At 47.3% G+C, this 17,069-nt stretch overlaps 1 protein-coding gene across 3 annotated transcripts in view; it reads right to left on the bottom strand.

Moving 5' to 3' along the window:
* Nucleotides 1–17,069, bottom strand: part of LOC102448589 (broad substrate specificity ATP-binding cassette transporter ABCG2-like) — a 142,800-nt gene that overhangs the window by 57,016 nt on the left and 68,715 nt on the right. For all 3 annotated transcript variants that reach the window (XM_075929563.2, XM_075929565.2, XM_075929566.2), the window contains one exon: nucleotides 4,306–4,388. In XM_075929563.2, the coding sequence (XP_075785678.2) occupies nucleotides 4,306–4,388 (83 nt within the window). The remainder of the gene's footprint in view (nucleotides 1–4,305; nucleotides 4,389–17,069) is intronic.

The following is a 17,069-nucleotide window of genomic DNA, read 5'->3' as shown; positions in this document are numbered from 1 at the left end:
TATTTGACCACCCTGACAGTTAGGATTTTTTTTCTAATGTCCAATCTAAACCTCCCTTGCTGCACTTTAAGCCCATTACTCCTTGTCCTGTCCTCAGAAACCAAGAGGAACAAATTTTCTCCTTCCTCCTTGTGACATCCTTTTAGATATTTGAAAACCGCTATCATGTCCCCCCTTAATCTTCTTTTTTCCAAACTAAACAAGCCCAGTTCATGAAGCCTGGCTTCATAGGTCATGTTCTCTAGACCTTTAATCATTCTTGTCGCTCTTCTCTGTACCCTTTCCAATTTCTCCACATCTTTCTTGAAATGTGGCGCCCAGGACTGGACACAGTACTCCAGCTGAGGCCTAACTAGTGCAGAGTAGAGCGGCAGAATGACTTCACGAGTTTTGCTTACAACACACCTGTTGATACAACCTAGAATTATATTTGCTTTTTTTGCAACAGCATCACACTGTTGACTCATATTCAACTTGTGGTCCACTATGACCCCTAGATCCCTTTCCGCCATGCTCCTTCCTAGACAGTCGCTTCCCATCTTGTATGTATGGAACTGATTGTTCCTTCCTAAGTGGAGCACCTTGCATTTCTCTTTATTAAACTTCATCCTGTTTACCTCTGACCATTTCTCTAACTTGCTAAGGTCATTTTGAATTATGTCCCTATCCTCCAAAGAAGTTGCAACCCCACCCAGTTTGGTATCATCTGTAAACTTAATAAGCGTACTCTCTATCCCAATATCTACATCATTGATGAAGATATTGAACAGTACGGGTCCCAAAACAGACCCTTGCAGAACTCCACTTGTTATCCCTTTCTAGCAGGATTTAGCACCGTTAACAACAACTCTCTGACTACGGTTATCCAGCCAATTATGCACCCACCTTATCATGGCCCTATCTAAGTTATATTTGCCTAGTTTATCAATAAGAATATCATGCGAGACCGTATCAAATGCTTTACTAAAGTCTAGGTATATGACATCCACCGCTTCTCCCTTATCCACAAGGCTCATTATCCTATCAAAGAAAGCTATCAGATTAGTCTGGCATGACTTGTTCTTCACAAACCCATGCTGGCTATTCCCTATCACTTTATTACCTTCCAAGTGTTTGTATATGATTTCCTTAATTACCTGCTCCATTATCTTCCCTGGGACAGACGTTAAACTGACCGGTCTGTAGTTTCCTGGGTTGTTCTTATTCCCCTTTTTATAGATGGGCACAATATTTGCCCTTTTCCAGTCTTCTGGAATCACCCCTGTCTGCCATGATTTTTCAAAGATCATAGCTAAAGGCTCAGATACCTCCTCTATCAGCTCCTTGAGTATCCTGGGATGCATTTCATCAGGACCTGGTGACTTGCTGACATCTAACTTTCCTAAGTGATTTTTAACTTGTTCTTTGTGTATCCTATCTTCTAAACTTACCCTCTCTCTGCTTGTATTCACTACGTTAGGCACACCTCCAGACTTCTCGGTGAAGACCGAAACAAAGAAGTCATTGAGCATCTCCGCCATTTCCAAGTTTCCTGTTACTGCTTCTCCCTCCTCACTGAGCAGTGGGCCTACCCTGTCCTTGGTCTTCCTCTTGCTTCTAATGTATTTATAAAAGGTCTTCTTGTTTCCCTTTCTGCCTGTAGCTAGTCTGATCTCATTTTGTGCCTTTGCCTTTCTAATCTTGCCCCTGCATTCCCGTGTTGCTTGCCTATATTCATCCTTTGTTATTTGTCCTAGTTTCCATTTTTTTTATATGACTCCTTCTTTATTTTGAGATCATGCAAGATCTCCTTGTTAAGCCAAGCTGGTCTTTTGCCATATTTTCTATCTTTCCTACACAGCGGAATTGTTTGCTTTTGGGCCCTAACAACGTCCCTTTGAAATACTTCCAACTCTCCTCAGTTGTTTTTCCCTTCAGTCTTGCTTCCCATGGGACCTTACCTACAAGTTCTCTGAGCTTATCAAAATCTGCCTTCCTGAAATCCATTACCTCAATTGTGCTGGTCTCCCTTCTATCTTTCCTTAAGATCATGAACTCTATTATTTCATGATCACTGTCCCCCATACTGTCTTCCACTTTCAAGTTCTCAACTAGTTCCTCCCTATTTGTTAAAACCAAATCCAGAACAGCTTCTCCTCTGGTAGCTTTTTCAACCTTCTGAAACAGAAAGTTGTCTCCAATGCAGTCCAGAAACTTATTGGATAGCCTGTGCCCCGCTGTGTTAGTTTCCCAACATATGTCTGGATAGTTGAAGAAAGCAGTTGGGGAATAAACAGGAGGCGAGCCAGAGTCACCAAGGTTGCAGGGGTGGGAGAAAGCGTTAAACACACTTTACAGTAAAAAAAAACCCTAAGAAGGCAATGATAAAAGGGCAATTTTCTTCCTGTGTTATGTTAAGTATTCCTTCTTCTAATGAGCAGCAGGCAAGCCAACCACTTCCCCCATTTCACTTTTTTCATATGGGTTTTGTCTTTTATTTTGACCTCTTTTCATTTTAATGTGGACACCCTGCCTTATTCAGGGTGGTGCTAAGCCCCCACCCGGTCTGCTGAGCCGTATCAGATTTGCAAGCCTTCTCAGGATCAAGGCTAAAGAAAGGTGCCAGCTTTCTGCTTCTACAAGGGATTAAGAAGGATTTGTACCTGTTCCCATTTACACACAGGACATTACACATTTCACTGGTCAGCCATGATACTGCTGTGTCTTTAGTCCCAGGACAGATTCAGCATGATTAGGGGCAGAACAAGTGCCCCCTTGCCAAAGCATAAGAACTGTGCTGCAGAAGGGGTTGCTGTGGGAGGGTGAAATTCCAGGGGAAAATTGAAATGAGAGAGAGGACTTGTAAAACAACCAGAGCCAAAGAGCAGCTTGCCTCCTTCCCTGTCCCTTCTCCAAGGTCTTACTCTGCTTACTTTGTGGAGATGGAATACAGAGAAGGGAACATCTTGTTATCAGCACCCCCTCTTTTACCTCCTCTACCCTGCAGAGCAAGCAGGAGGTTCCTGGGGGGGGGGGGGGGGGGGAGGGTAGCTCCAAGGTAGAGGACAGGAGTGTGGTAGGGTTGCTACCTATCTTGGAAAGGAAGATTGAAGAACAAATCTGTCACAGTGTCACGATACTGGGCCAGATTCTGCTCTAAGGTGATGGCTGGCACTACCCGTAATTGAGATAAGAATGTGGTTGCTTCTGAGCCAAGTTGCATCATGAGTGTGTGATGCTGTGCCAGGAGGGTTTCATGATAGCACATTGGGACAGAAAGTGGTCACCTGATATTGTGACTGGATGCTGTCATGCTGCAGTCCAGTATCATGACATCGATGCACTATGATCAGCGTCATGATGATGGAGTCGCTATGTGGGAGCCCAGGAGGAAGAGTAGTGGGGCAGGTACCAGGGTCAGTACCAGCGGGGGAGGAAGTTGGGCCAAGGATAGCTGGAGCCTAATGTTGAAGCTGGCCAGGTGGGGGGCTAAGGCACCAGCCATCTGTACTGGGGGAAGGTACTGGGTGCAAGTAAATTCCAGGGGTGGGGAGAGGGCGAGGTGCAGGGTTGGACACAGCTCTCTGGACAATGGTGCTTGGGCTGTGGGCCCCAGGCCCAGGTACTGGCTGTTTGTGTTTGGGAGGGGCAGTTAGCATGGCCCTGGAATATATAGTGGTGGCATATAAGGAGGCAGATTGCAAGGCTGGGCACAACTACGGGGGGAGGCAGTTAGCCAGGCCTATGCAGATACCAGCTGATTGTGTGTGCGCACAGGCAAATGGGGCATGCACAGTATGTGTTGGGGGCAGAGGCCAGCAAGCTGGGTGGTTTTCAGGGTGGCTGGGTGCAGAGTCATGCACCTTGTTAATGTTGTTAGTAATTGGTGGGTGCCACAGTGGCACACATACAAGCAAGCACACATGATGTTAATATTGGTGGAGAAGACAAAACTCACACTGATTGGATGGAAAATCTTAGAACACTGGTGGACGCTACTTCCTATATTGTTCATCAACTCCCTTTGTTGTATATACCTTAAGTACTGCTTCACTACAACATAACTTTATGGAGCTTATAAACTCAGGGAAGGAACTGTGTTTTTGTTTGTACCTGTACAATACCTTGCACAGTGGTGTACTGGTCTATGGTCCCTTGATGCTAACACAGTACAAATAAACACATCCCATATTTCATCTCTCACAACTTCTTTAAAATATAATTTATTTTCTACGGTGTTCTACAGAACAAAGGCTAAGTGCAAAATCAAAAAAAAAACTAAAGTGTGTATTTGTATGCAAATATTTAGTTTCCATGCTTATTTACCTGTTTTGAATGCCACTGGAATCATTTTTTATTCCAGAGAAAATGACTCCTACAACTACTCCAAGACCAGTTGTAATACACAGCTGAAAGAAAAAATCAAGTAAGAATTTGCATGTTGTTACAGAAAATTATAATTGAAAATGTAATAATCACAGTAATGACTTAGCTAAACACCAGTAGCAGTTACTTATTAATGCAGTGACAAAAATGTTTAAAAAATACTGTAGAGTACTTCATTGTCTTCTATTTTCATTTTAAGTTCTGACAAGAGAATAATGTGATTTTATAAACAGAGTATTATATTACTAAAAATAGTTTAATTGCAGAAGATATAGATAACTACTGTACAGTTCAAATGTAGGAGGATTGCTTCAAACAGATATTAAAACTGATTTAATAATAAAAGGATCCAGAGATATGCTCCTTACTAGAAAATAAACATCTGGTTCTTTCACTATTGCCTCAGTAATCAGCTCTAATATCAGCACAGAAAGTCTGTTGTGGAGCCAAAGCAGGTCTCCAATGTAAACTCATGACAGCAATGAGAGAAAATAATTGGCATTCTGAAACGTTTCAGATTAAAAAGCAACATGAATAGCATCTACTAAAAACTGAAGTGCATCTGTGGACCAGGAAAAACAAAAGGAAGTGTGATACTCAGCACAGAAGATGACATAGAAAGATAAATTGACAAATTTGAAATTATGTCTTCCTGGAGGGCATCAGAAACATGTCATCACTAATTCTAAGAGGTCAGCTGATAATATAAGCAAGTCCAGCTTTAACATTTTTAAAAAATCAGTAAATATACATATCAGCTCAAAAGTCACTCCTGACTAGGACTTCTAGCTTTGTTATGAAAATACAGAATGTAACATATTCTTTGTAGATTATTTGTATCTATTTGGGAATTTGAAGTCAGCACGAGTGTCTAAGTTTTAATTATCTTTCCTATGTATCAGCAATAGAGTAGAAAATACAAGCGGATTTGCTTTCTATATATCTATGGTTTAAAGCTTTCATAGTTTTATAAATTTAAGATAAAAAGGAACCAATGTGTAGAGGAGCACATGGATTGGACATGGATCAGACAGACATCTCCTAGGGGAGGATCTATTAATAGAGATTCTGTATGTTCTAGAGGATGGAAGATGATAAAAGTATGGGTAAGATCAGTGCTGGCCTTACCACGAGGTGAACTGAGGCAGCTGCCTCAGGTGCCAGATTATGGGGGGGGGGGGTCACTTGGACCCAGAGTGTAGAAAATTGTGTCTGCTGCTGGTGCATATGCAAGTAGCAGAGCAGTACCATGAGAGGAGTAGAACAGGAAGAAGGCAGAATTGAGACCTTTCAAAGTTTTGGCCCAAGCAAGAGGACATGGAGGTGTCATTTCAGCTCCCCGCCCAAAATGTTATGGGCTGGCCCTGGATAAGATCAGGTGAGAAACAATCAAATGAAAATGAATCTAACACATCAGGCAATGGCGGACAGATAAATAGTGATGAGTTTTAAAGTGCTTATACATAAATGCTAGAAGTCTAAATAATAAGATGGGTAAACTAGAATGCCTCATATTTAAAGGAAAATTTTGATATAATAGGCATCACAGAAACTTGGTGAAATGATAACAATCAATGGGACCAGGGTACAAAATATATCCTAGGTTCAGAACAGGTTGTGCTGGTGGGGGAGTGGCATTGTACATGAAGAAAATATAGAATCAAATGAAGCAAAATGTTCCATAGAATCCCTATGGATATTAATTCCATGCTCTAATAATAAGAATATAGCAGTAAGGATATATTATCGACCACCTAACTAGGATAGTGATAGTGACTATGCAATACTATCAAAATAAAGAAATTCAATAATATTGGGGGATTTCAACTATCCCCATATCGACTATCAACTATCCCAATAACCCCATTCAACTCAGGACAGAATGCAGAGATAAAATTTCTTGATACTTTAAACTTAAAAAGCAACACATAGTCTGGTAGTACTTTATAGACTAACAAAACATGTATGGTATCATGAGCTTTCGTGGGCACAGCACGCTTCTTCAGATGACCGGAGTTTTGAGTTTAGGACGTCCAGGCTGAAAATATAACATAATATATAGTAAAAAAACAAAATAAAATATTTTGGGCCTAGACATCCTAAACTAAAAACATTGGTCATCTGAAGGGGTGGGCTGTGCCCATGAAAGTTCATGGTACCATCTACATGTTTTGTTAGTTTATAAAGTGCTACCAGACTATTTGTTGTTTTTTAAGTTTATCCTGTACAGACTAACTCGGCTACCCTCTGAAACTTTTGATACTTTAAATCAGTGTTTCTGAAGGTGTTCCATGGGAACACTTAGAGAAACACATTAACTGTCTGCCCTGGTGTGTTTACTTACTGGTGCAGTGGTCACAGAGCCTCATGGCTCCCATTGGCTCTGTTTCACTCTTTGCAGCTTCCCGCGGTTCCCCTTGGCTCCAAAGGATGAAACAGAGCCAATGGGAGCTGCGAGTCTCTGTGGCTGCGGCGCCCATAAGTAAACACACAAGGGCAGACAATCAATGTGTTTCTCTAAAGGTATGTCTACACTGCCCCCCTAGTTCGAACTAGGGTGGCTAATGTAGGTATTCGAAGTTGCAAATGAAGCCCGGGATTTAAATATCCCGGGCTTCATTTGCATCTTGCCGGGCGCTGCCATTTTTAAATCCCCGTTAGTGCGGACTCCGTGCCCGCGGCTACACGCGGCACGGAGTAGGTAATTCGAATTAGGCTTTCTAATTCGAACTACCGTTACTCCTCATGGAACGTGGTGTACCGGTAGTTCGAATTAGAGAGCCTAATTTGAACTACCTACTCCGTGCCGCGTGTAGCCGTGGGCACGGAGTCCGCACTAAGGGGGATTTAAAAATGGCCGCGCCCAGCAAGATGCAAATGAAGCCCGGGATATTTAAATCCTGGGCTTCATTCGCAACTTCGAATGCCTACATTAGCCACCCTAGTTCAAACTAGGGTGGCAGTGTAGACATACCCTAAGTGTTCCCACAGAAACACTTTCAGAAACACTGCTTTAAATGACTGCTTCTTGGAGCAGCTGGATCTGGAACCTACAAGGGGAGTGGCAATTCTTGATTTAGTCCTAATTGGAGTATAGGATATAGTCCAAGGGGTAAATATAACTGGCCTGCTTGGAAATAGTGACCATAATGCATTAATTTCAGAAAGCGGAACTACACAAAATGAGGAGGTTAGTTAAACAGAAATTAAAAGGTACAGAGACGAAAGTAAGATTCCTGCAAGCTGCATGGAAACTTTTCAAAGAGACCCAACTTAAATGTACTCCAAAATAAAAAACACAGTAAAAGAACAAAAAAAGTGCCACTGTGGCTCAACAACCTAGTAAAAGAAACAGTGAGAGATAAAAAGGCATTGTTTAAAAAGTGGAAGTTAAATCCTAGTTAGGCAAATAGAAAGAAACATAAACTCTGTCAAATTAAGTGTAAAAATTTAATATGAAAAGCCAAAAAGGAGTTTTGAAGAACAGCTAGCCAAAAAATCAAAAATAGGAAAATGTTCTTTTCAGAACATCAGAAGCAAGAACTGCTAAATAATTTCTCAAAAGACCGGAAACAAAGGTTAGAAATAAATGGTAAGTTTTCAGAGTGGAGAGAGGTAACTAGAGGTGCCCCCCAAGGGTCTGTACTAGGACCAATCCTATTCAACCTGTTTATAAATGATCTGGAGAAAGGATAAACAGTGAGGTGGCAAAATTTGCAGATGATACTAAACTGCTCAAGATGGTTAAGACCAAAGCAGACTATGAAGAGCTTCAAAAAGATATCACCAAACTAAGTGATTGAGCAACGAAATAGCAAGTTAAAATGAATGTTGGGAAATGTAAAGTAATGCACATTGGAAAAAATAATCCTAACTATACATATAATATGATGGGGACTAATTTAGCTATAACTATTCAAGAGAGATTTTGGAGTCATTCTGAATAATTCTCTGAAAACATACACTCAATGTGCAGCAGCAGTCAAAGAAGCAAACATAATGCTAGGAAACATTTTAAAAGGGATAGCGAATAAGACAGAATATCTTATTGCCTCTATATAAAACCATTGTTTTATATCTTATTGCCTCTATATAAAACAATACTGCGTACAGATGTATTGGATGTATTGGTATTGAAAAAGGTTCAGAAAAGGGAAACAAAACTGATTAGGTGTTTGGAATGGGTCCCCTATGAAGAGAGATTAAAAAGACTAGAAAAACAACGAGAAGTGCTCTGGCACTTTATAGACTAACAGATTTATTGAACCCTTTGTTTGATGCAACTCATTTTAAATAAACACTCACCCTCTAGTCCAGTGGTCTCCAACCTTTTTACACCCAAGATCACTTTTTAAATGACAGAACAAGCCAAGATCTACCACCCCGCCCCTTCCTTGAAGCCCCGCCCTCTCCATTCTTCTCCTCTCTATCACTTGCTACCCCCAACCCTTATACTGCTACTTTTTTCCCCAATTTTTCTGTAGGAAGAAGTTTTTCCAACGTTTGGCCTGTCTAGACTGGACCAAATGTCAGAAAAAAACCTTCTTTTGGAAGCCCCCTTATTCCTCATGGAAAGAGGCATATAGGAATGACCGAAAGATCATGTTTGCTCTTCCACTAAACAAAGTGGAAGAACAAACGCATCCCTGGATACAGAAGAGTTTTTCTGGGATATGTCCAGAATCCTGAAAAACTCCTGCAGTCTAGCTGTACCCTCTCGCTGGGTTGAGACAGGATGTGTAGGCTCCAGGGTGGGAATAAGGGATTTGAGTGTGGGAAGGGGTGAGAAGTGCAAGCTCTGGGAGGAAATCTGGATGCAGGAGGAGGTGGATAAGGGAACGCTGGCTCAGGGAGGGGGCTCTAGGCGGGGCAGTGTTGGGGTCAGATGTAGGGTTAGGGTACTAAGCAAGCCACAGACTTCTGGATGAAACAAAAGACAGGACTATGCAGCACTTTAAAGACTAACAAGATGGTTTATTAGGTGATGAGCTTTTGTGGACCAGACCCACTTCCTCAGATCAAACTGTGGAAGAAAATTGGCATGACCATATATACCAAAGGGATACAATCAAAAAAAGTGAACACATATAAAATAGACAAATCAGATTTTAGAACAGAGGGGGAATGAGAGGAGAAGTTAATATCATTATCTCATAGACATTAGAGGTGATAATTGGGGAAGCTGTCTTTGTAAAAAGTGCTGTATAGTCCTGTTTTTTGTTTCAGCAAGACCAGACTAACACGGCTACGTCTCTATTACTAGACTTCTGGATGTGAGGGTTCAGGAATTTGGGTTGGGGTATGTGAGGGGCTCAGGGCAGGGGGTTCCAGTTAATGATAGGCTCAGATGTAGGGTCTGGGGGAAAGAGGAGTGCAGGAGTGTTATGATGCTGTGGCCAGATGGGGGATTGGCCCCAATTGGGGGTTTGTTGGCCAGGCTTCATTTTTAAATAAAATACTATGTCAAACACAAAAAGTTTCTGCATTGTCTTTATTTCTGAAAAGGGCAGGGAACCTTTTTTGAGTCAGTGGTCACTGACCCACAGAAAAGTCAATTGGGGCCACACAAATGAGATGCAAAAAACCCCTTCCTCCAACCCCTCCCCCCCCCCAAGCTTCATGTGGCCCCAACTGTGTTGGTGGGAGCAAGGGACATAGTACTGGGGAAGGGTGCTAGTGGGTGCTTGGGCACGGGACAGGGTGCCAGTGGGGACAGGTTTCTGAGGCTGGGGAGTGGGGAGAGGGAACAGAAGGCTGGGGAGTGGGGAGAGGGAACGGGGTGCCAGGAGGGCTAGGGACAGGGTGCCAGTGGGGACAGGTTTCTGAGGGTGGGGAGAGGCAACAGAGGAGTGGAGAGTGGGGGTCGGGAGGGCAGGGGACAGGATGCCAGTGGGGACAGGTTTCTGCAGCTGGGGGAGGGGAGAGAGGACAGGGTGCCAGTGGGGACAGGTTTCTGAGGCTGGGGACAGGGTGCCGCTGGGGACAGGGTGCCGCTGGGGACAGGTTTCTGAGGCTGGGGAGTGGGGAGAGGGAACAGAGGAGTGGGGAGAGGGAACAGGGGGCTGGAGAGTGGACAGAAGTAAGGGTGTGTCTAGACTACATGCCTCCTTCGACGGAGGCATGTAGATTAGCCAGATCGGAAGAGGGAAATGAAGCCGCGATTAAAATAATCGCGGCTTCATTTAAATTTAAATGGCTGCCCCGATCTGCCGATCAGCTGTTTGTCGGCAGATCGGGGCAGTCTGGACGCGATGCGCCGACAAAGAAGCCTTTCTTCATCGGCACAGGTAAGCCTCGTGAAACCAGGTTTACCTGTGCCGATGAAGAAAGGCTTCTTTGTTGGCGCATAGCGTCCAGACTGCCCCGATCTGCCGACAAACAGCTGATCGGCAGATCGGGGCAGCCATTTAAATTTAAATGAAGCCGCGATTATTTTAATCGCGGCTTCATTTCCCTCTTCCGATCTGGCTAATCTACATGCCTCCGTCGAAGGAGGCATGTAGTCTAGACACACCCTAACAGAGGAGTGGGGAGAGGGGGCTGAGGAGAGGGAACAGGGGGGCAGTGAGGGCAGAAAGTCCCCTGCACCCACCTCCTTCCAGGATTCTCCCCTCCCCCCCCCAGAGGGAAGCCAGCGTGTGCCTCCTCCCGGGCTGGCGAGTGCCTCCCGCGGCGCAGCCAAACTCCCTCACACGCCTGCCCTGGGGCCAACCCCCGCTCCCGCAGCACAGGGAAACCTCTGCGCTCGACTCACCCCTCCTGCAGAGCAGGGAAGCCACTGCATTCCTTGTCCGGGGCTGTTGGACAAGTTGGAAATGCGTTGTGTGGAGAGCTGTTGGCCTTTTGAACGTTCTGCTGTAGATAAAAGAAGACTCTGTGATTTTCTGAAAACATGTGTTCTTTCAAGATAAAAGGCCAGCGCTCTTCTGATGTCCAGTGTGTGTAAGTGCATCTCTTCCATGCTGGAATGAAGTTTCGGGTAGAATGTCAGCAGGCTTATGGGTTCGTTTATATTAAAGACAGAGTTCACCTTTGGTAAAAAGGGAGGGTGAACGCAAAGCACTACCCTGTGCTCGGTAAATAATGTGTAGGGCGGATCAGCAGAGAGAGCCACTAACTTACTCACCCATCATGCCGAGGTTCTGTCAAGCAAGAACGCCACCTTCATAGTGAGCATGCAGAGATCGCATGTTGCAAGTGGCTTTAAGGGGGGGCAAGTCAAAGTGTCCAGGACCAGACCTAGGTCCCACGGTTCTGGCGGAATCCTGAGTGGGGTACAGATTTATGAGCCTTTTTAAAAATCTTTTGGTTAATGGGTGAGTGAATACTGAATGATCATCAATGGGAGATTGGAAGTCTGAGATTGCCGCCAGGTGAACCTTGAGGGAAGATATCGCCAGGCCTGTCATCTTTAGATGTAGGATATAATCGAGTATTTGCTGGATAGGAAGGGAAAGAGGGTTGAAGCCTCTTGCTGAACACCAGGACTGGAACCAATACCATTTGTGGAGGTAAGTCTTTCGAGTGGTGTGGCGTCTGCTGTGTATGAGCACATGTTTTACCAGCTGAGAGCACCTCATTTCCAGGGTTTAGAGCCAACTACGAGCCATGCGGTGAGGTGCATGCTATCGATGTACAGGTGGATTATTGTACCCTGCTGTTGAGACAGTAAGTTGTACAGCTTTGTTAGTTGCTGTGGTCGGGATGCTGACATTCGCGATAGTTGCATTAGCCAAGTCTGTCAGGGCCAAAAAGGCTCTATCGGTATCACTATTGCACCATCCAATACTATCTTCTCCAGTACTCTCGGGATGAGTGGGAGAGGGGGAAAGGCATACAGCAAGTGGTGATGAGTCCAGTCGAGTAGAAAGGCATCTCGTAAGGAAGCTGTGCCGATGCTTGCTCGCGAGTAATAACGATGGCACTTTTTGTTGAGATGAGTGGTGAAGTGGTCTATAATGGGAAATCCCCAGTGTTGGAAAAGATCACGGATGACCTCGTTGTGCAACTCCCATTTGCAGTGCTTGACTAACGGTGGAGAAAGCCGCTCGCCAGTCCCACACTGCACATGCGCAAGACCCGCATTGCGCATGCGCACACCGCAAATGAACGGGGCGCCCGGCTGACATCTACTCGCCATGGGCGAGTAGATTCGATACTTTGTCGAGCCCTGCCCATTCGTGTTGTGGGATGAATTGTCTGCTGAGGGTATTGGCAATGGTGTTGTCCTTGCTGGGAAGGTATGTTGCGGTAAGGGTAATACCATGTTGAATACCCTAGTTCCACAATTGGATGGCCTCTGTGCAGAGGGATTGAGAGCGAGCTCCACCTTGCTGGTTGATATAGTAAACAGTACATATATTGTCAGTGAGGATCTGAACTGTAAAACCTCGGATCATGTGAAGAAAATGTTTGCAGGAGTTGAATACCGCTCGTAACACAAGGAAGTTTGTGCTGCAGAGACTTTTGAGGCATCCAGAGACCCTGAGCCCAATGGTCTTGCAAGTGAGCACCCTACCTGAGTAATTCATCCATTGTGATTTGAACTGTGGGTTTCTGATCATGGAAGGGGACACCCGTTAGTATGTTCTTGGGATTGTTCCACCACGCTAGTAAGTCCCTGACATCTTTTGGAATGGAGATTGTCCTGTGTGCTCTGAACACTTGGTGTAAATACTGTGAATAGCCAGTGTTGAAGGCCCCACAGATGAAGTCTTGTGTGAGGCACCACATACATGGTGGCAGCCATGTGTCCTAACAGCTGTAGGCAGGTAAGTATACGGGTTTTGGGAGCAATCGATAAAGTTTGAACTAGGTCTTGGATGATGTGTAACCTTTTTAGGGGTAAGTATGCTCTTGCAGTTAATGAATTGAGCCTCGCACCAATGAATTCTAGGGAGTGATGAGGCATTAGGGAAGATTTGTAGAAACTGATTATGAGCCCCAGAGCTTTGAACACTGTCCTCGTTGTGGTGACCACCAATGTACCCTCGTCCCAGGTGGAAGCCTTCAGTAGACAATCGTCTAAATAAGGGAAGAGCGTGATGCCGAGACGCCGAAGGTAGGCAGCCACAACCAGGGCCGGCTTTAGGAAGTGCGGGGCCCAATTCGAACCACTTTGGCGGGGCTCCACCCGCCACCCAGGATTTTTTGATGAGCACACACACACAAAAAAAACAAAAAACAAAAAACAACGCACCCACAACATGTAGTTGAACATTAAAAGAAAAAATGCCATCCTTTATTATGCAAAATTTTACACATAATTAAATCAGTTGCCTTAAGTGCAGGTCAAATATTTTCAACTGCAAACTATCCAATCTTTTCAATAAAGTTTAAAGTTTGATTTTTAAAAAGTTACCAGAAAGCGTTGAAGTTTTCTGTTACATTGATTTACTTTTTAAATAGCAAAAATTGAGTCTTTGTTAAGAAAGTGTCAGTTCTGTGGTCAAATTCCAGTCCTTAGTGATTTCAGCACCAATGATTTCACTAGGTAATATGGTACCTCACCACCATTGCCTCCTTTGCACTGCCCTTCAACACACTGCCTGCATGTTGCATCCAGGGTCAGTCTAGACAAGATTTTATCAATGATTTTTGCTCAAGCGATCACTGAGACAAGACAAGGACTCTTAGTTGATTCTAGTCAGCTCTGCCTTTAAACACTGGGGCTGTGTCTAGACTGGCAAGTTTTTCCACAAAATCATCTGCTTTTGCGGAAAAACTTGCCAGCTGTCTACACTGGCCGCTTGAATTTCTGGAAAAGCACTAACGATCTCATGTAAAATCATCAGTGCTTTTCCGGAAAAACTATGCTGCTCCCGTTCGGGCAAAAGTCTTTTTCCGAAATACGTTTGCGCAAAAGGGCCAGTGTAGACAGCATAGTACTGTTTTCCGCAAAAAAGCCCCGATCGCGAAAAAGGCGATCGGGGCTGTGGCGGGTTTACGGTTGCGAGCACTGCTCCCCTACTTCCTCCCACGAGGGAGAGAGGGGGCTCCGCGGACCCTCCGCCTTAGTCTGCCCGGTATGCGGGCCGGGTTTGATCACCCATCTGCCTCAGCCGACAGAGGGGGTTCAGCGGACCCGTCAACGCGTCACCCTTGGCGGGGCTAAAGGTTCGGCCCGACTGCGGGCCTTTGGGTCCCAGCCCCTTTTCTCGCCCCTCCAAAGGGCGGTTGTGCGCCCATAGGGCTGGGTCATGACCACTGTCCTCACGGTGCCCTTGTCGTGGGGGTGGGGAGGGGTCTGGTCACTTGAGGGTGCTTTAGGGGTGGGGGTGTGAGTGTGTGTATAGGGAGTGGGGGACCTGGGCCCGCCCTCTCCTCTGGGTCCCAGCCCGAGGCCCTAAGTGGAGCTCGGTGCCTACAGGCCGCTCTCCACGGCAGACGGGGCCGCTGCCCTCAACTCGTCTGCCCACTGGTGCCAGAAAGGCCCCGCCTCGGGCTCCTTCCACTCCCCGCCTGCCGGCTCCCTCGGCATGGCGTGTGTTGGGTCACTCACCCCGCCAGAGATGCCGGGTCCATCCCAACGTGATCCGCCAACTGCAGGCACTGTCCTTCTTCGTTGCCCGGGGGCAGGAGGCTTGGTACCCCTGGAAGCCAGGGTGGCTGCTTCTTCGCTCCCCCAGTCCTAGGCGTCTGGCTGCCACATTTAAAGTCCCCGGGGAGTGATGTCAGGAGGGTTAGCCCCGCCCCGCCAGCACCTCCCTGGTGCGTGCCCGACGCACCCCGGCAGGACACTGCTCGGTGGCTCGAGTCCGCCCCCGCTTTCCCCGGCACGTGCTCGCCCGCGCAGCCCTGTGTCCTGGCTCCGGTGGTGCAGAGCTGACCCCGCCGCTGCCGTCCGTGGCTGCCGTCCCCTGGGCCGGGGGGGGAGTTCCTTCCCCGCGGCTAGTATGGACCCTGCCGGGTCTGTCACACACCTCCCCCCTTTGGAGAGGTTGGTTGCGGGTTGGGGTCTGTTCTCCTAGCCACGAAAAGAAATCCATGTTAAGGTGGGTGGCCCCTGGTCGGTGCACTACCTCGAAACAGTAGGGCTGCACGGCCAGGTACCACTGCATTATGCGGGCGTTTGTATCCTTCATAGAATTTAGCCAGACCAAAGGGGCGTGATCCGTCACCAACCTGAATTTATCTCCCCAAAAGGGGAGAAGCCGGTAGATGACTGAGGGACTTCCCTTACCACAAATAAAAGCCCGGGCAGCATCAGGTCCCACCCCCAGGGGTCATCCTGCACAAACCATCGTAACATCCCCTTCAGGGTCTGGTTAAATCGTTCGACCAGCCCGTCGGTTTGTGGGTGGTAGACCAACGTCTGCAACCGTTTGATTTTTAACATTTTGCAGAGTTCTTTGATGACCCGGGACATTACATTCGGACCTTGGTCGGTCAGGATGGCCTGTGGCAGGCCGACCCGCGAGAAGATCCTCAGGAGCTCTCGCGCCAGGGTCGGGGCCTTTGTGTTCCTTAAAGCGACGGCCTCAGGGTAGCGGGTGGCATAATCCACAACCACCATGATATATCAGTTCCCCCTCCCCGACAGTTCCAGGGATCCGACCAGGTCCATGGCCATCCGCTCAAATGGACTTCGACTATCGGGAGGGGCACTAACAGGGCTCTCGGGACCCGGGGCGGGGCTGTATTTTGGCACTCGGGGCACAACTCACAAAAGTACCGCACGGCCTGAAAGACCCCTGGCCAATAGAACCTTTGCAGGATTCGTTCAAGTGTTTTCTCGCGCCCCACGTGTCCCGACCAGGGGTTAGCGTGCCCCAATTCCAGCACCTCCCGACAGAAGGAGGTGGGGATCACCAGTTGCTTCCGGACTTCCCCACCCTGCTCGGTGGTGACCCGATACAGGCGATCGTTCCATACCTGGAATTGTGGCCCTTGGGTCGGCCTAGTTACTTCCGGCTCCGTTTCCTCTGGCGCAGTTGCTTGGTCCCAGGTGTTCTGCAGAGTGGGGTCCATCCTCTGCTCCATCATGAAGTCCGGGTCTGCCTCCAGCTCCATACAGGTCCCCTCTCTCTGGGGCCCTCTGGGGGGATCTCCCTCCCCAGCCTCCTCCGTGCCTGAGTGCTCCCGACTCCTTAGCAACGGCCCGAACCCCAGCCAGTCACGTCCCATGAGCATGGGGTAGGGCAGGGTCCTGGCCTTGCCTACCCTCCACATGCGGTCCTCCCCGCCACCCGTTATGTGGACCTGGACGGTTGGGTACGCTTCTACCTCCCCGTGGACGCATCTCATCCATACCGGCTGGCCTTCGGGTCGCCCGAGGGGGATGAGGTCGGCCCGCACGAGCGTTACTGAGGAGCCGGAATCCACTAGGGCTTGGACCGCGCGTCCCTCTATTGTCATTTTCCGTAGTACCCGATTCCCTTCTTCGGGGTCACCGTACTCTAGTTCAGGTCGTTCTCCCTGATTCAACGTGCAGTCCATCAGGTGGCACTCCCGCTTGAAATGCCCCTCTTGGCCACACTGAAAACATGCCCCCTGGGGTCACGGTCGGGCCTCCTTCAGGGCCATCTCCAACCACTCCCCCCCCTTCTGCCTTCTCCGGGGGCAGGCTGGGCCAGACGGGCGCCAGCCGAGGGATATTGTCCCTTCCCTGTCGAACTCCCGGCGTTGGCTCCCACTCGGCGGGTTTACCCTGGGGCCTGGGCCCCCCTACCTTCAAACCTGGCAGGGTCTCCCGTCTGCTGCCG

Source organism: Pelodiscus sinensis, chromosome 4, assembly GCF_052426305.1.
Source record: "Pelodiscus sinensis isolate ZL-2025 chromosome 4, ASM5242630v1, whole genome shotgun sequence".
Taxonomy (NCBI): Eukaryota; Metazoa; Chordata; order Testudines; family Trionychidae; genus Pelodiscus; species Pelodiscus sinensis.
The sequence above is the reverse complement of the archived record's forward strand: the minus strand, read 5'-3'. Positions and strand labels throughout refer to the sequence as shown.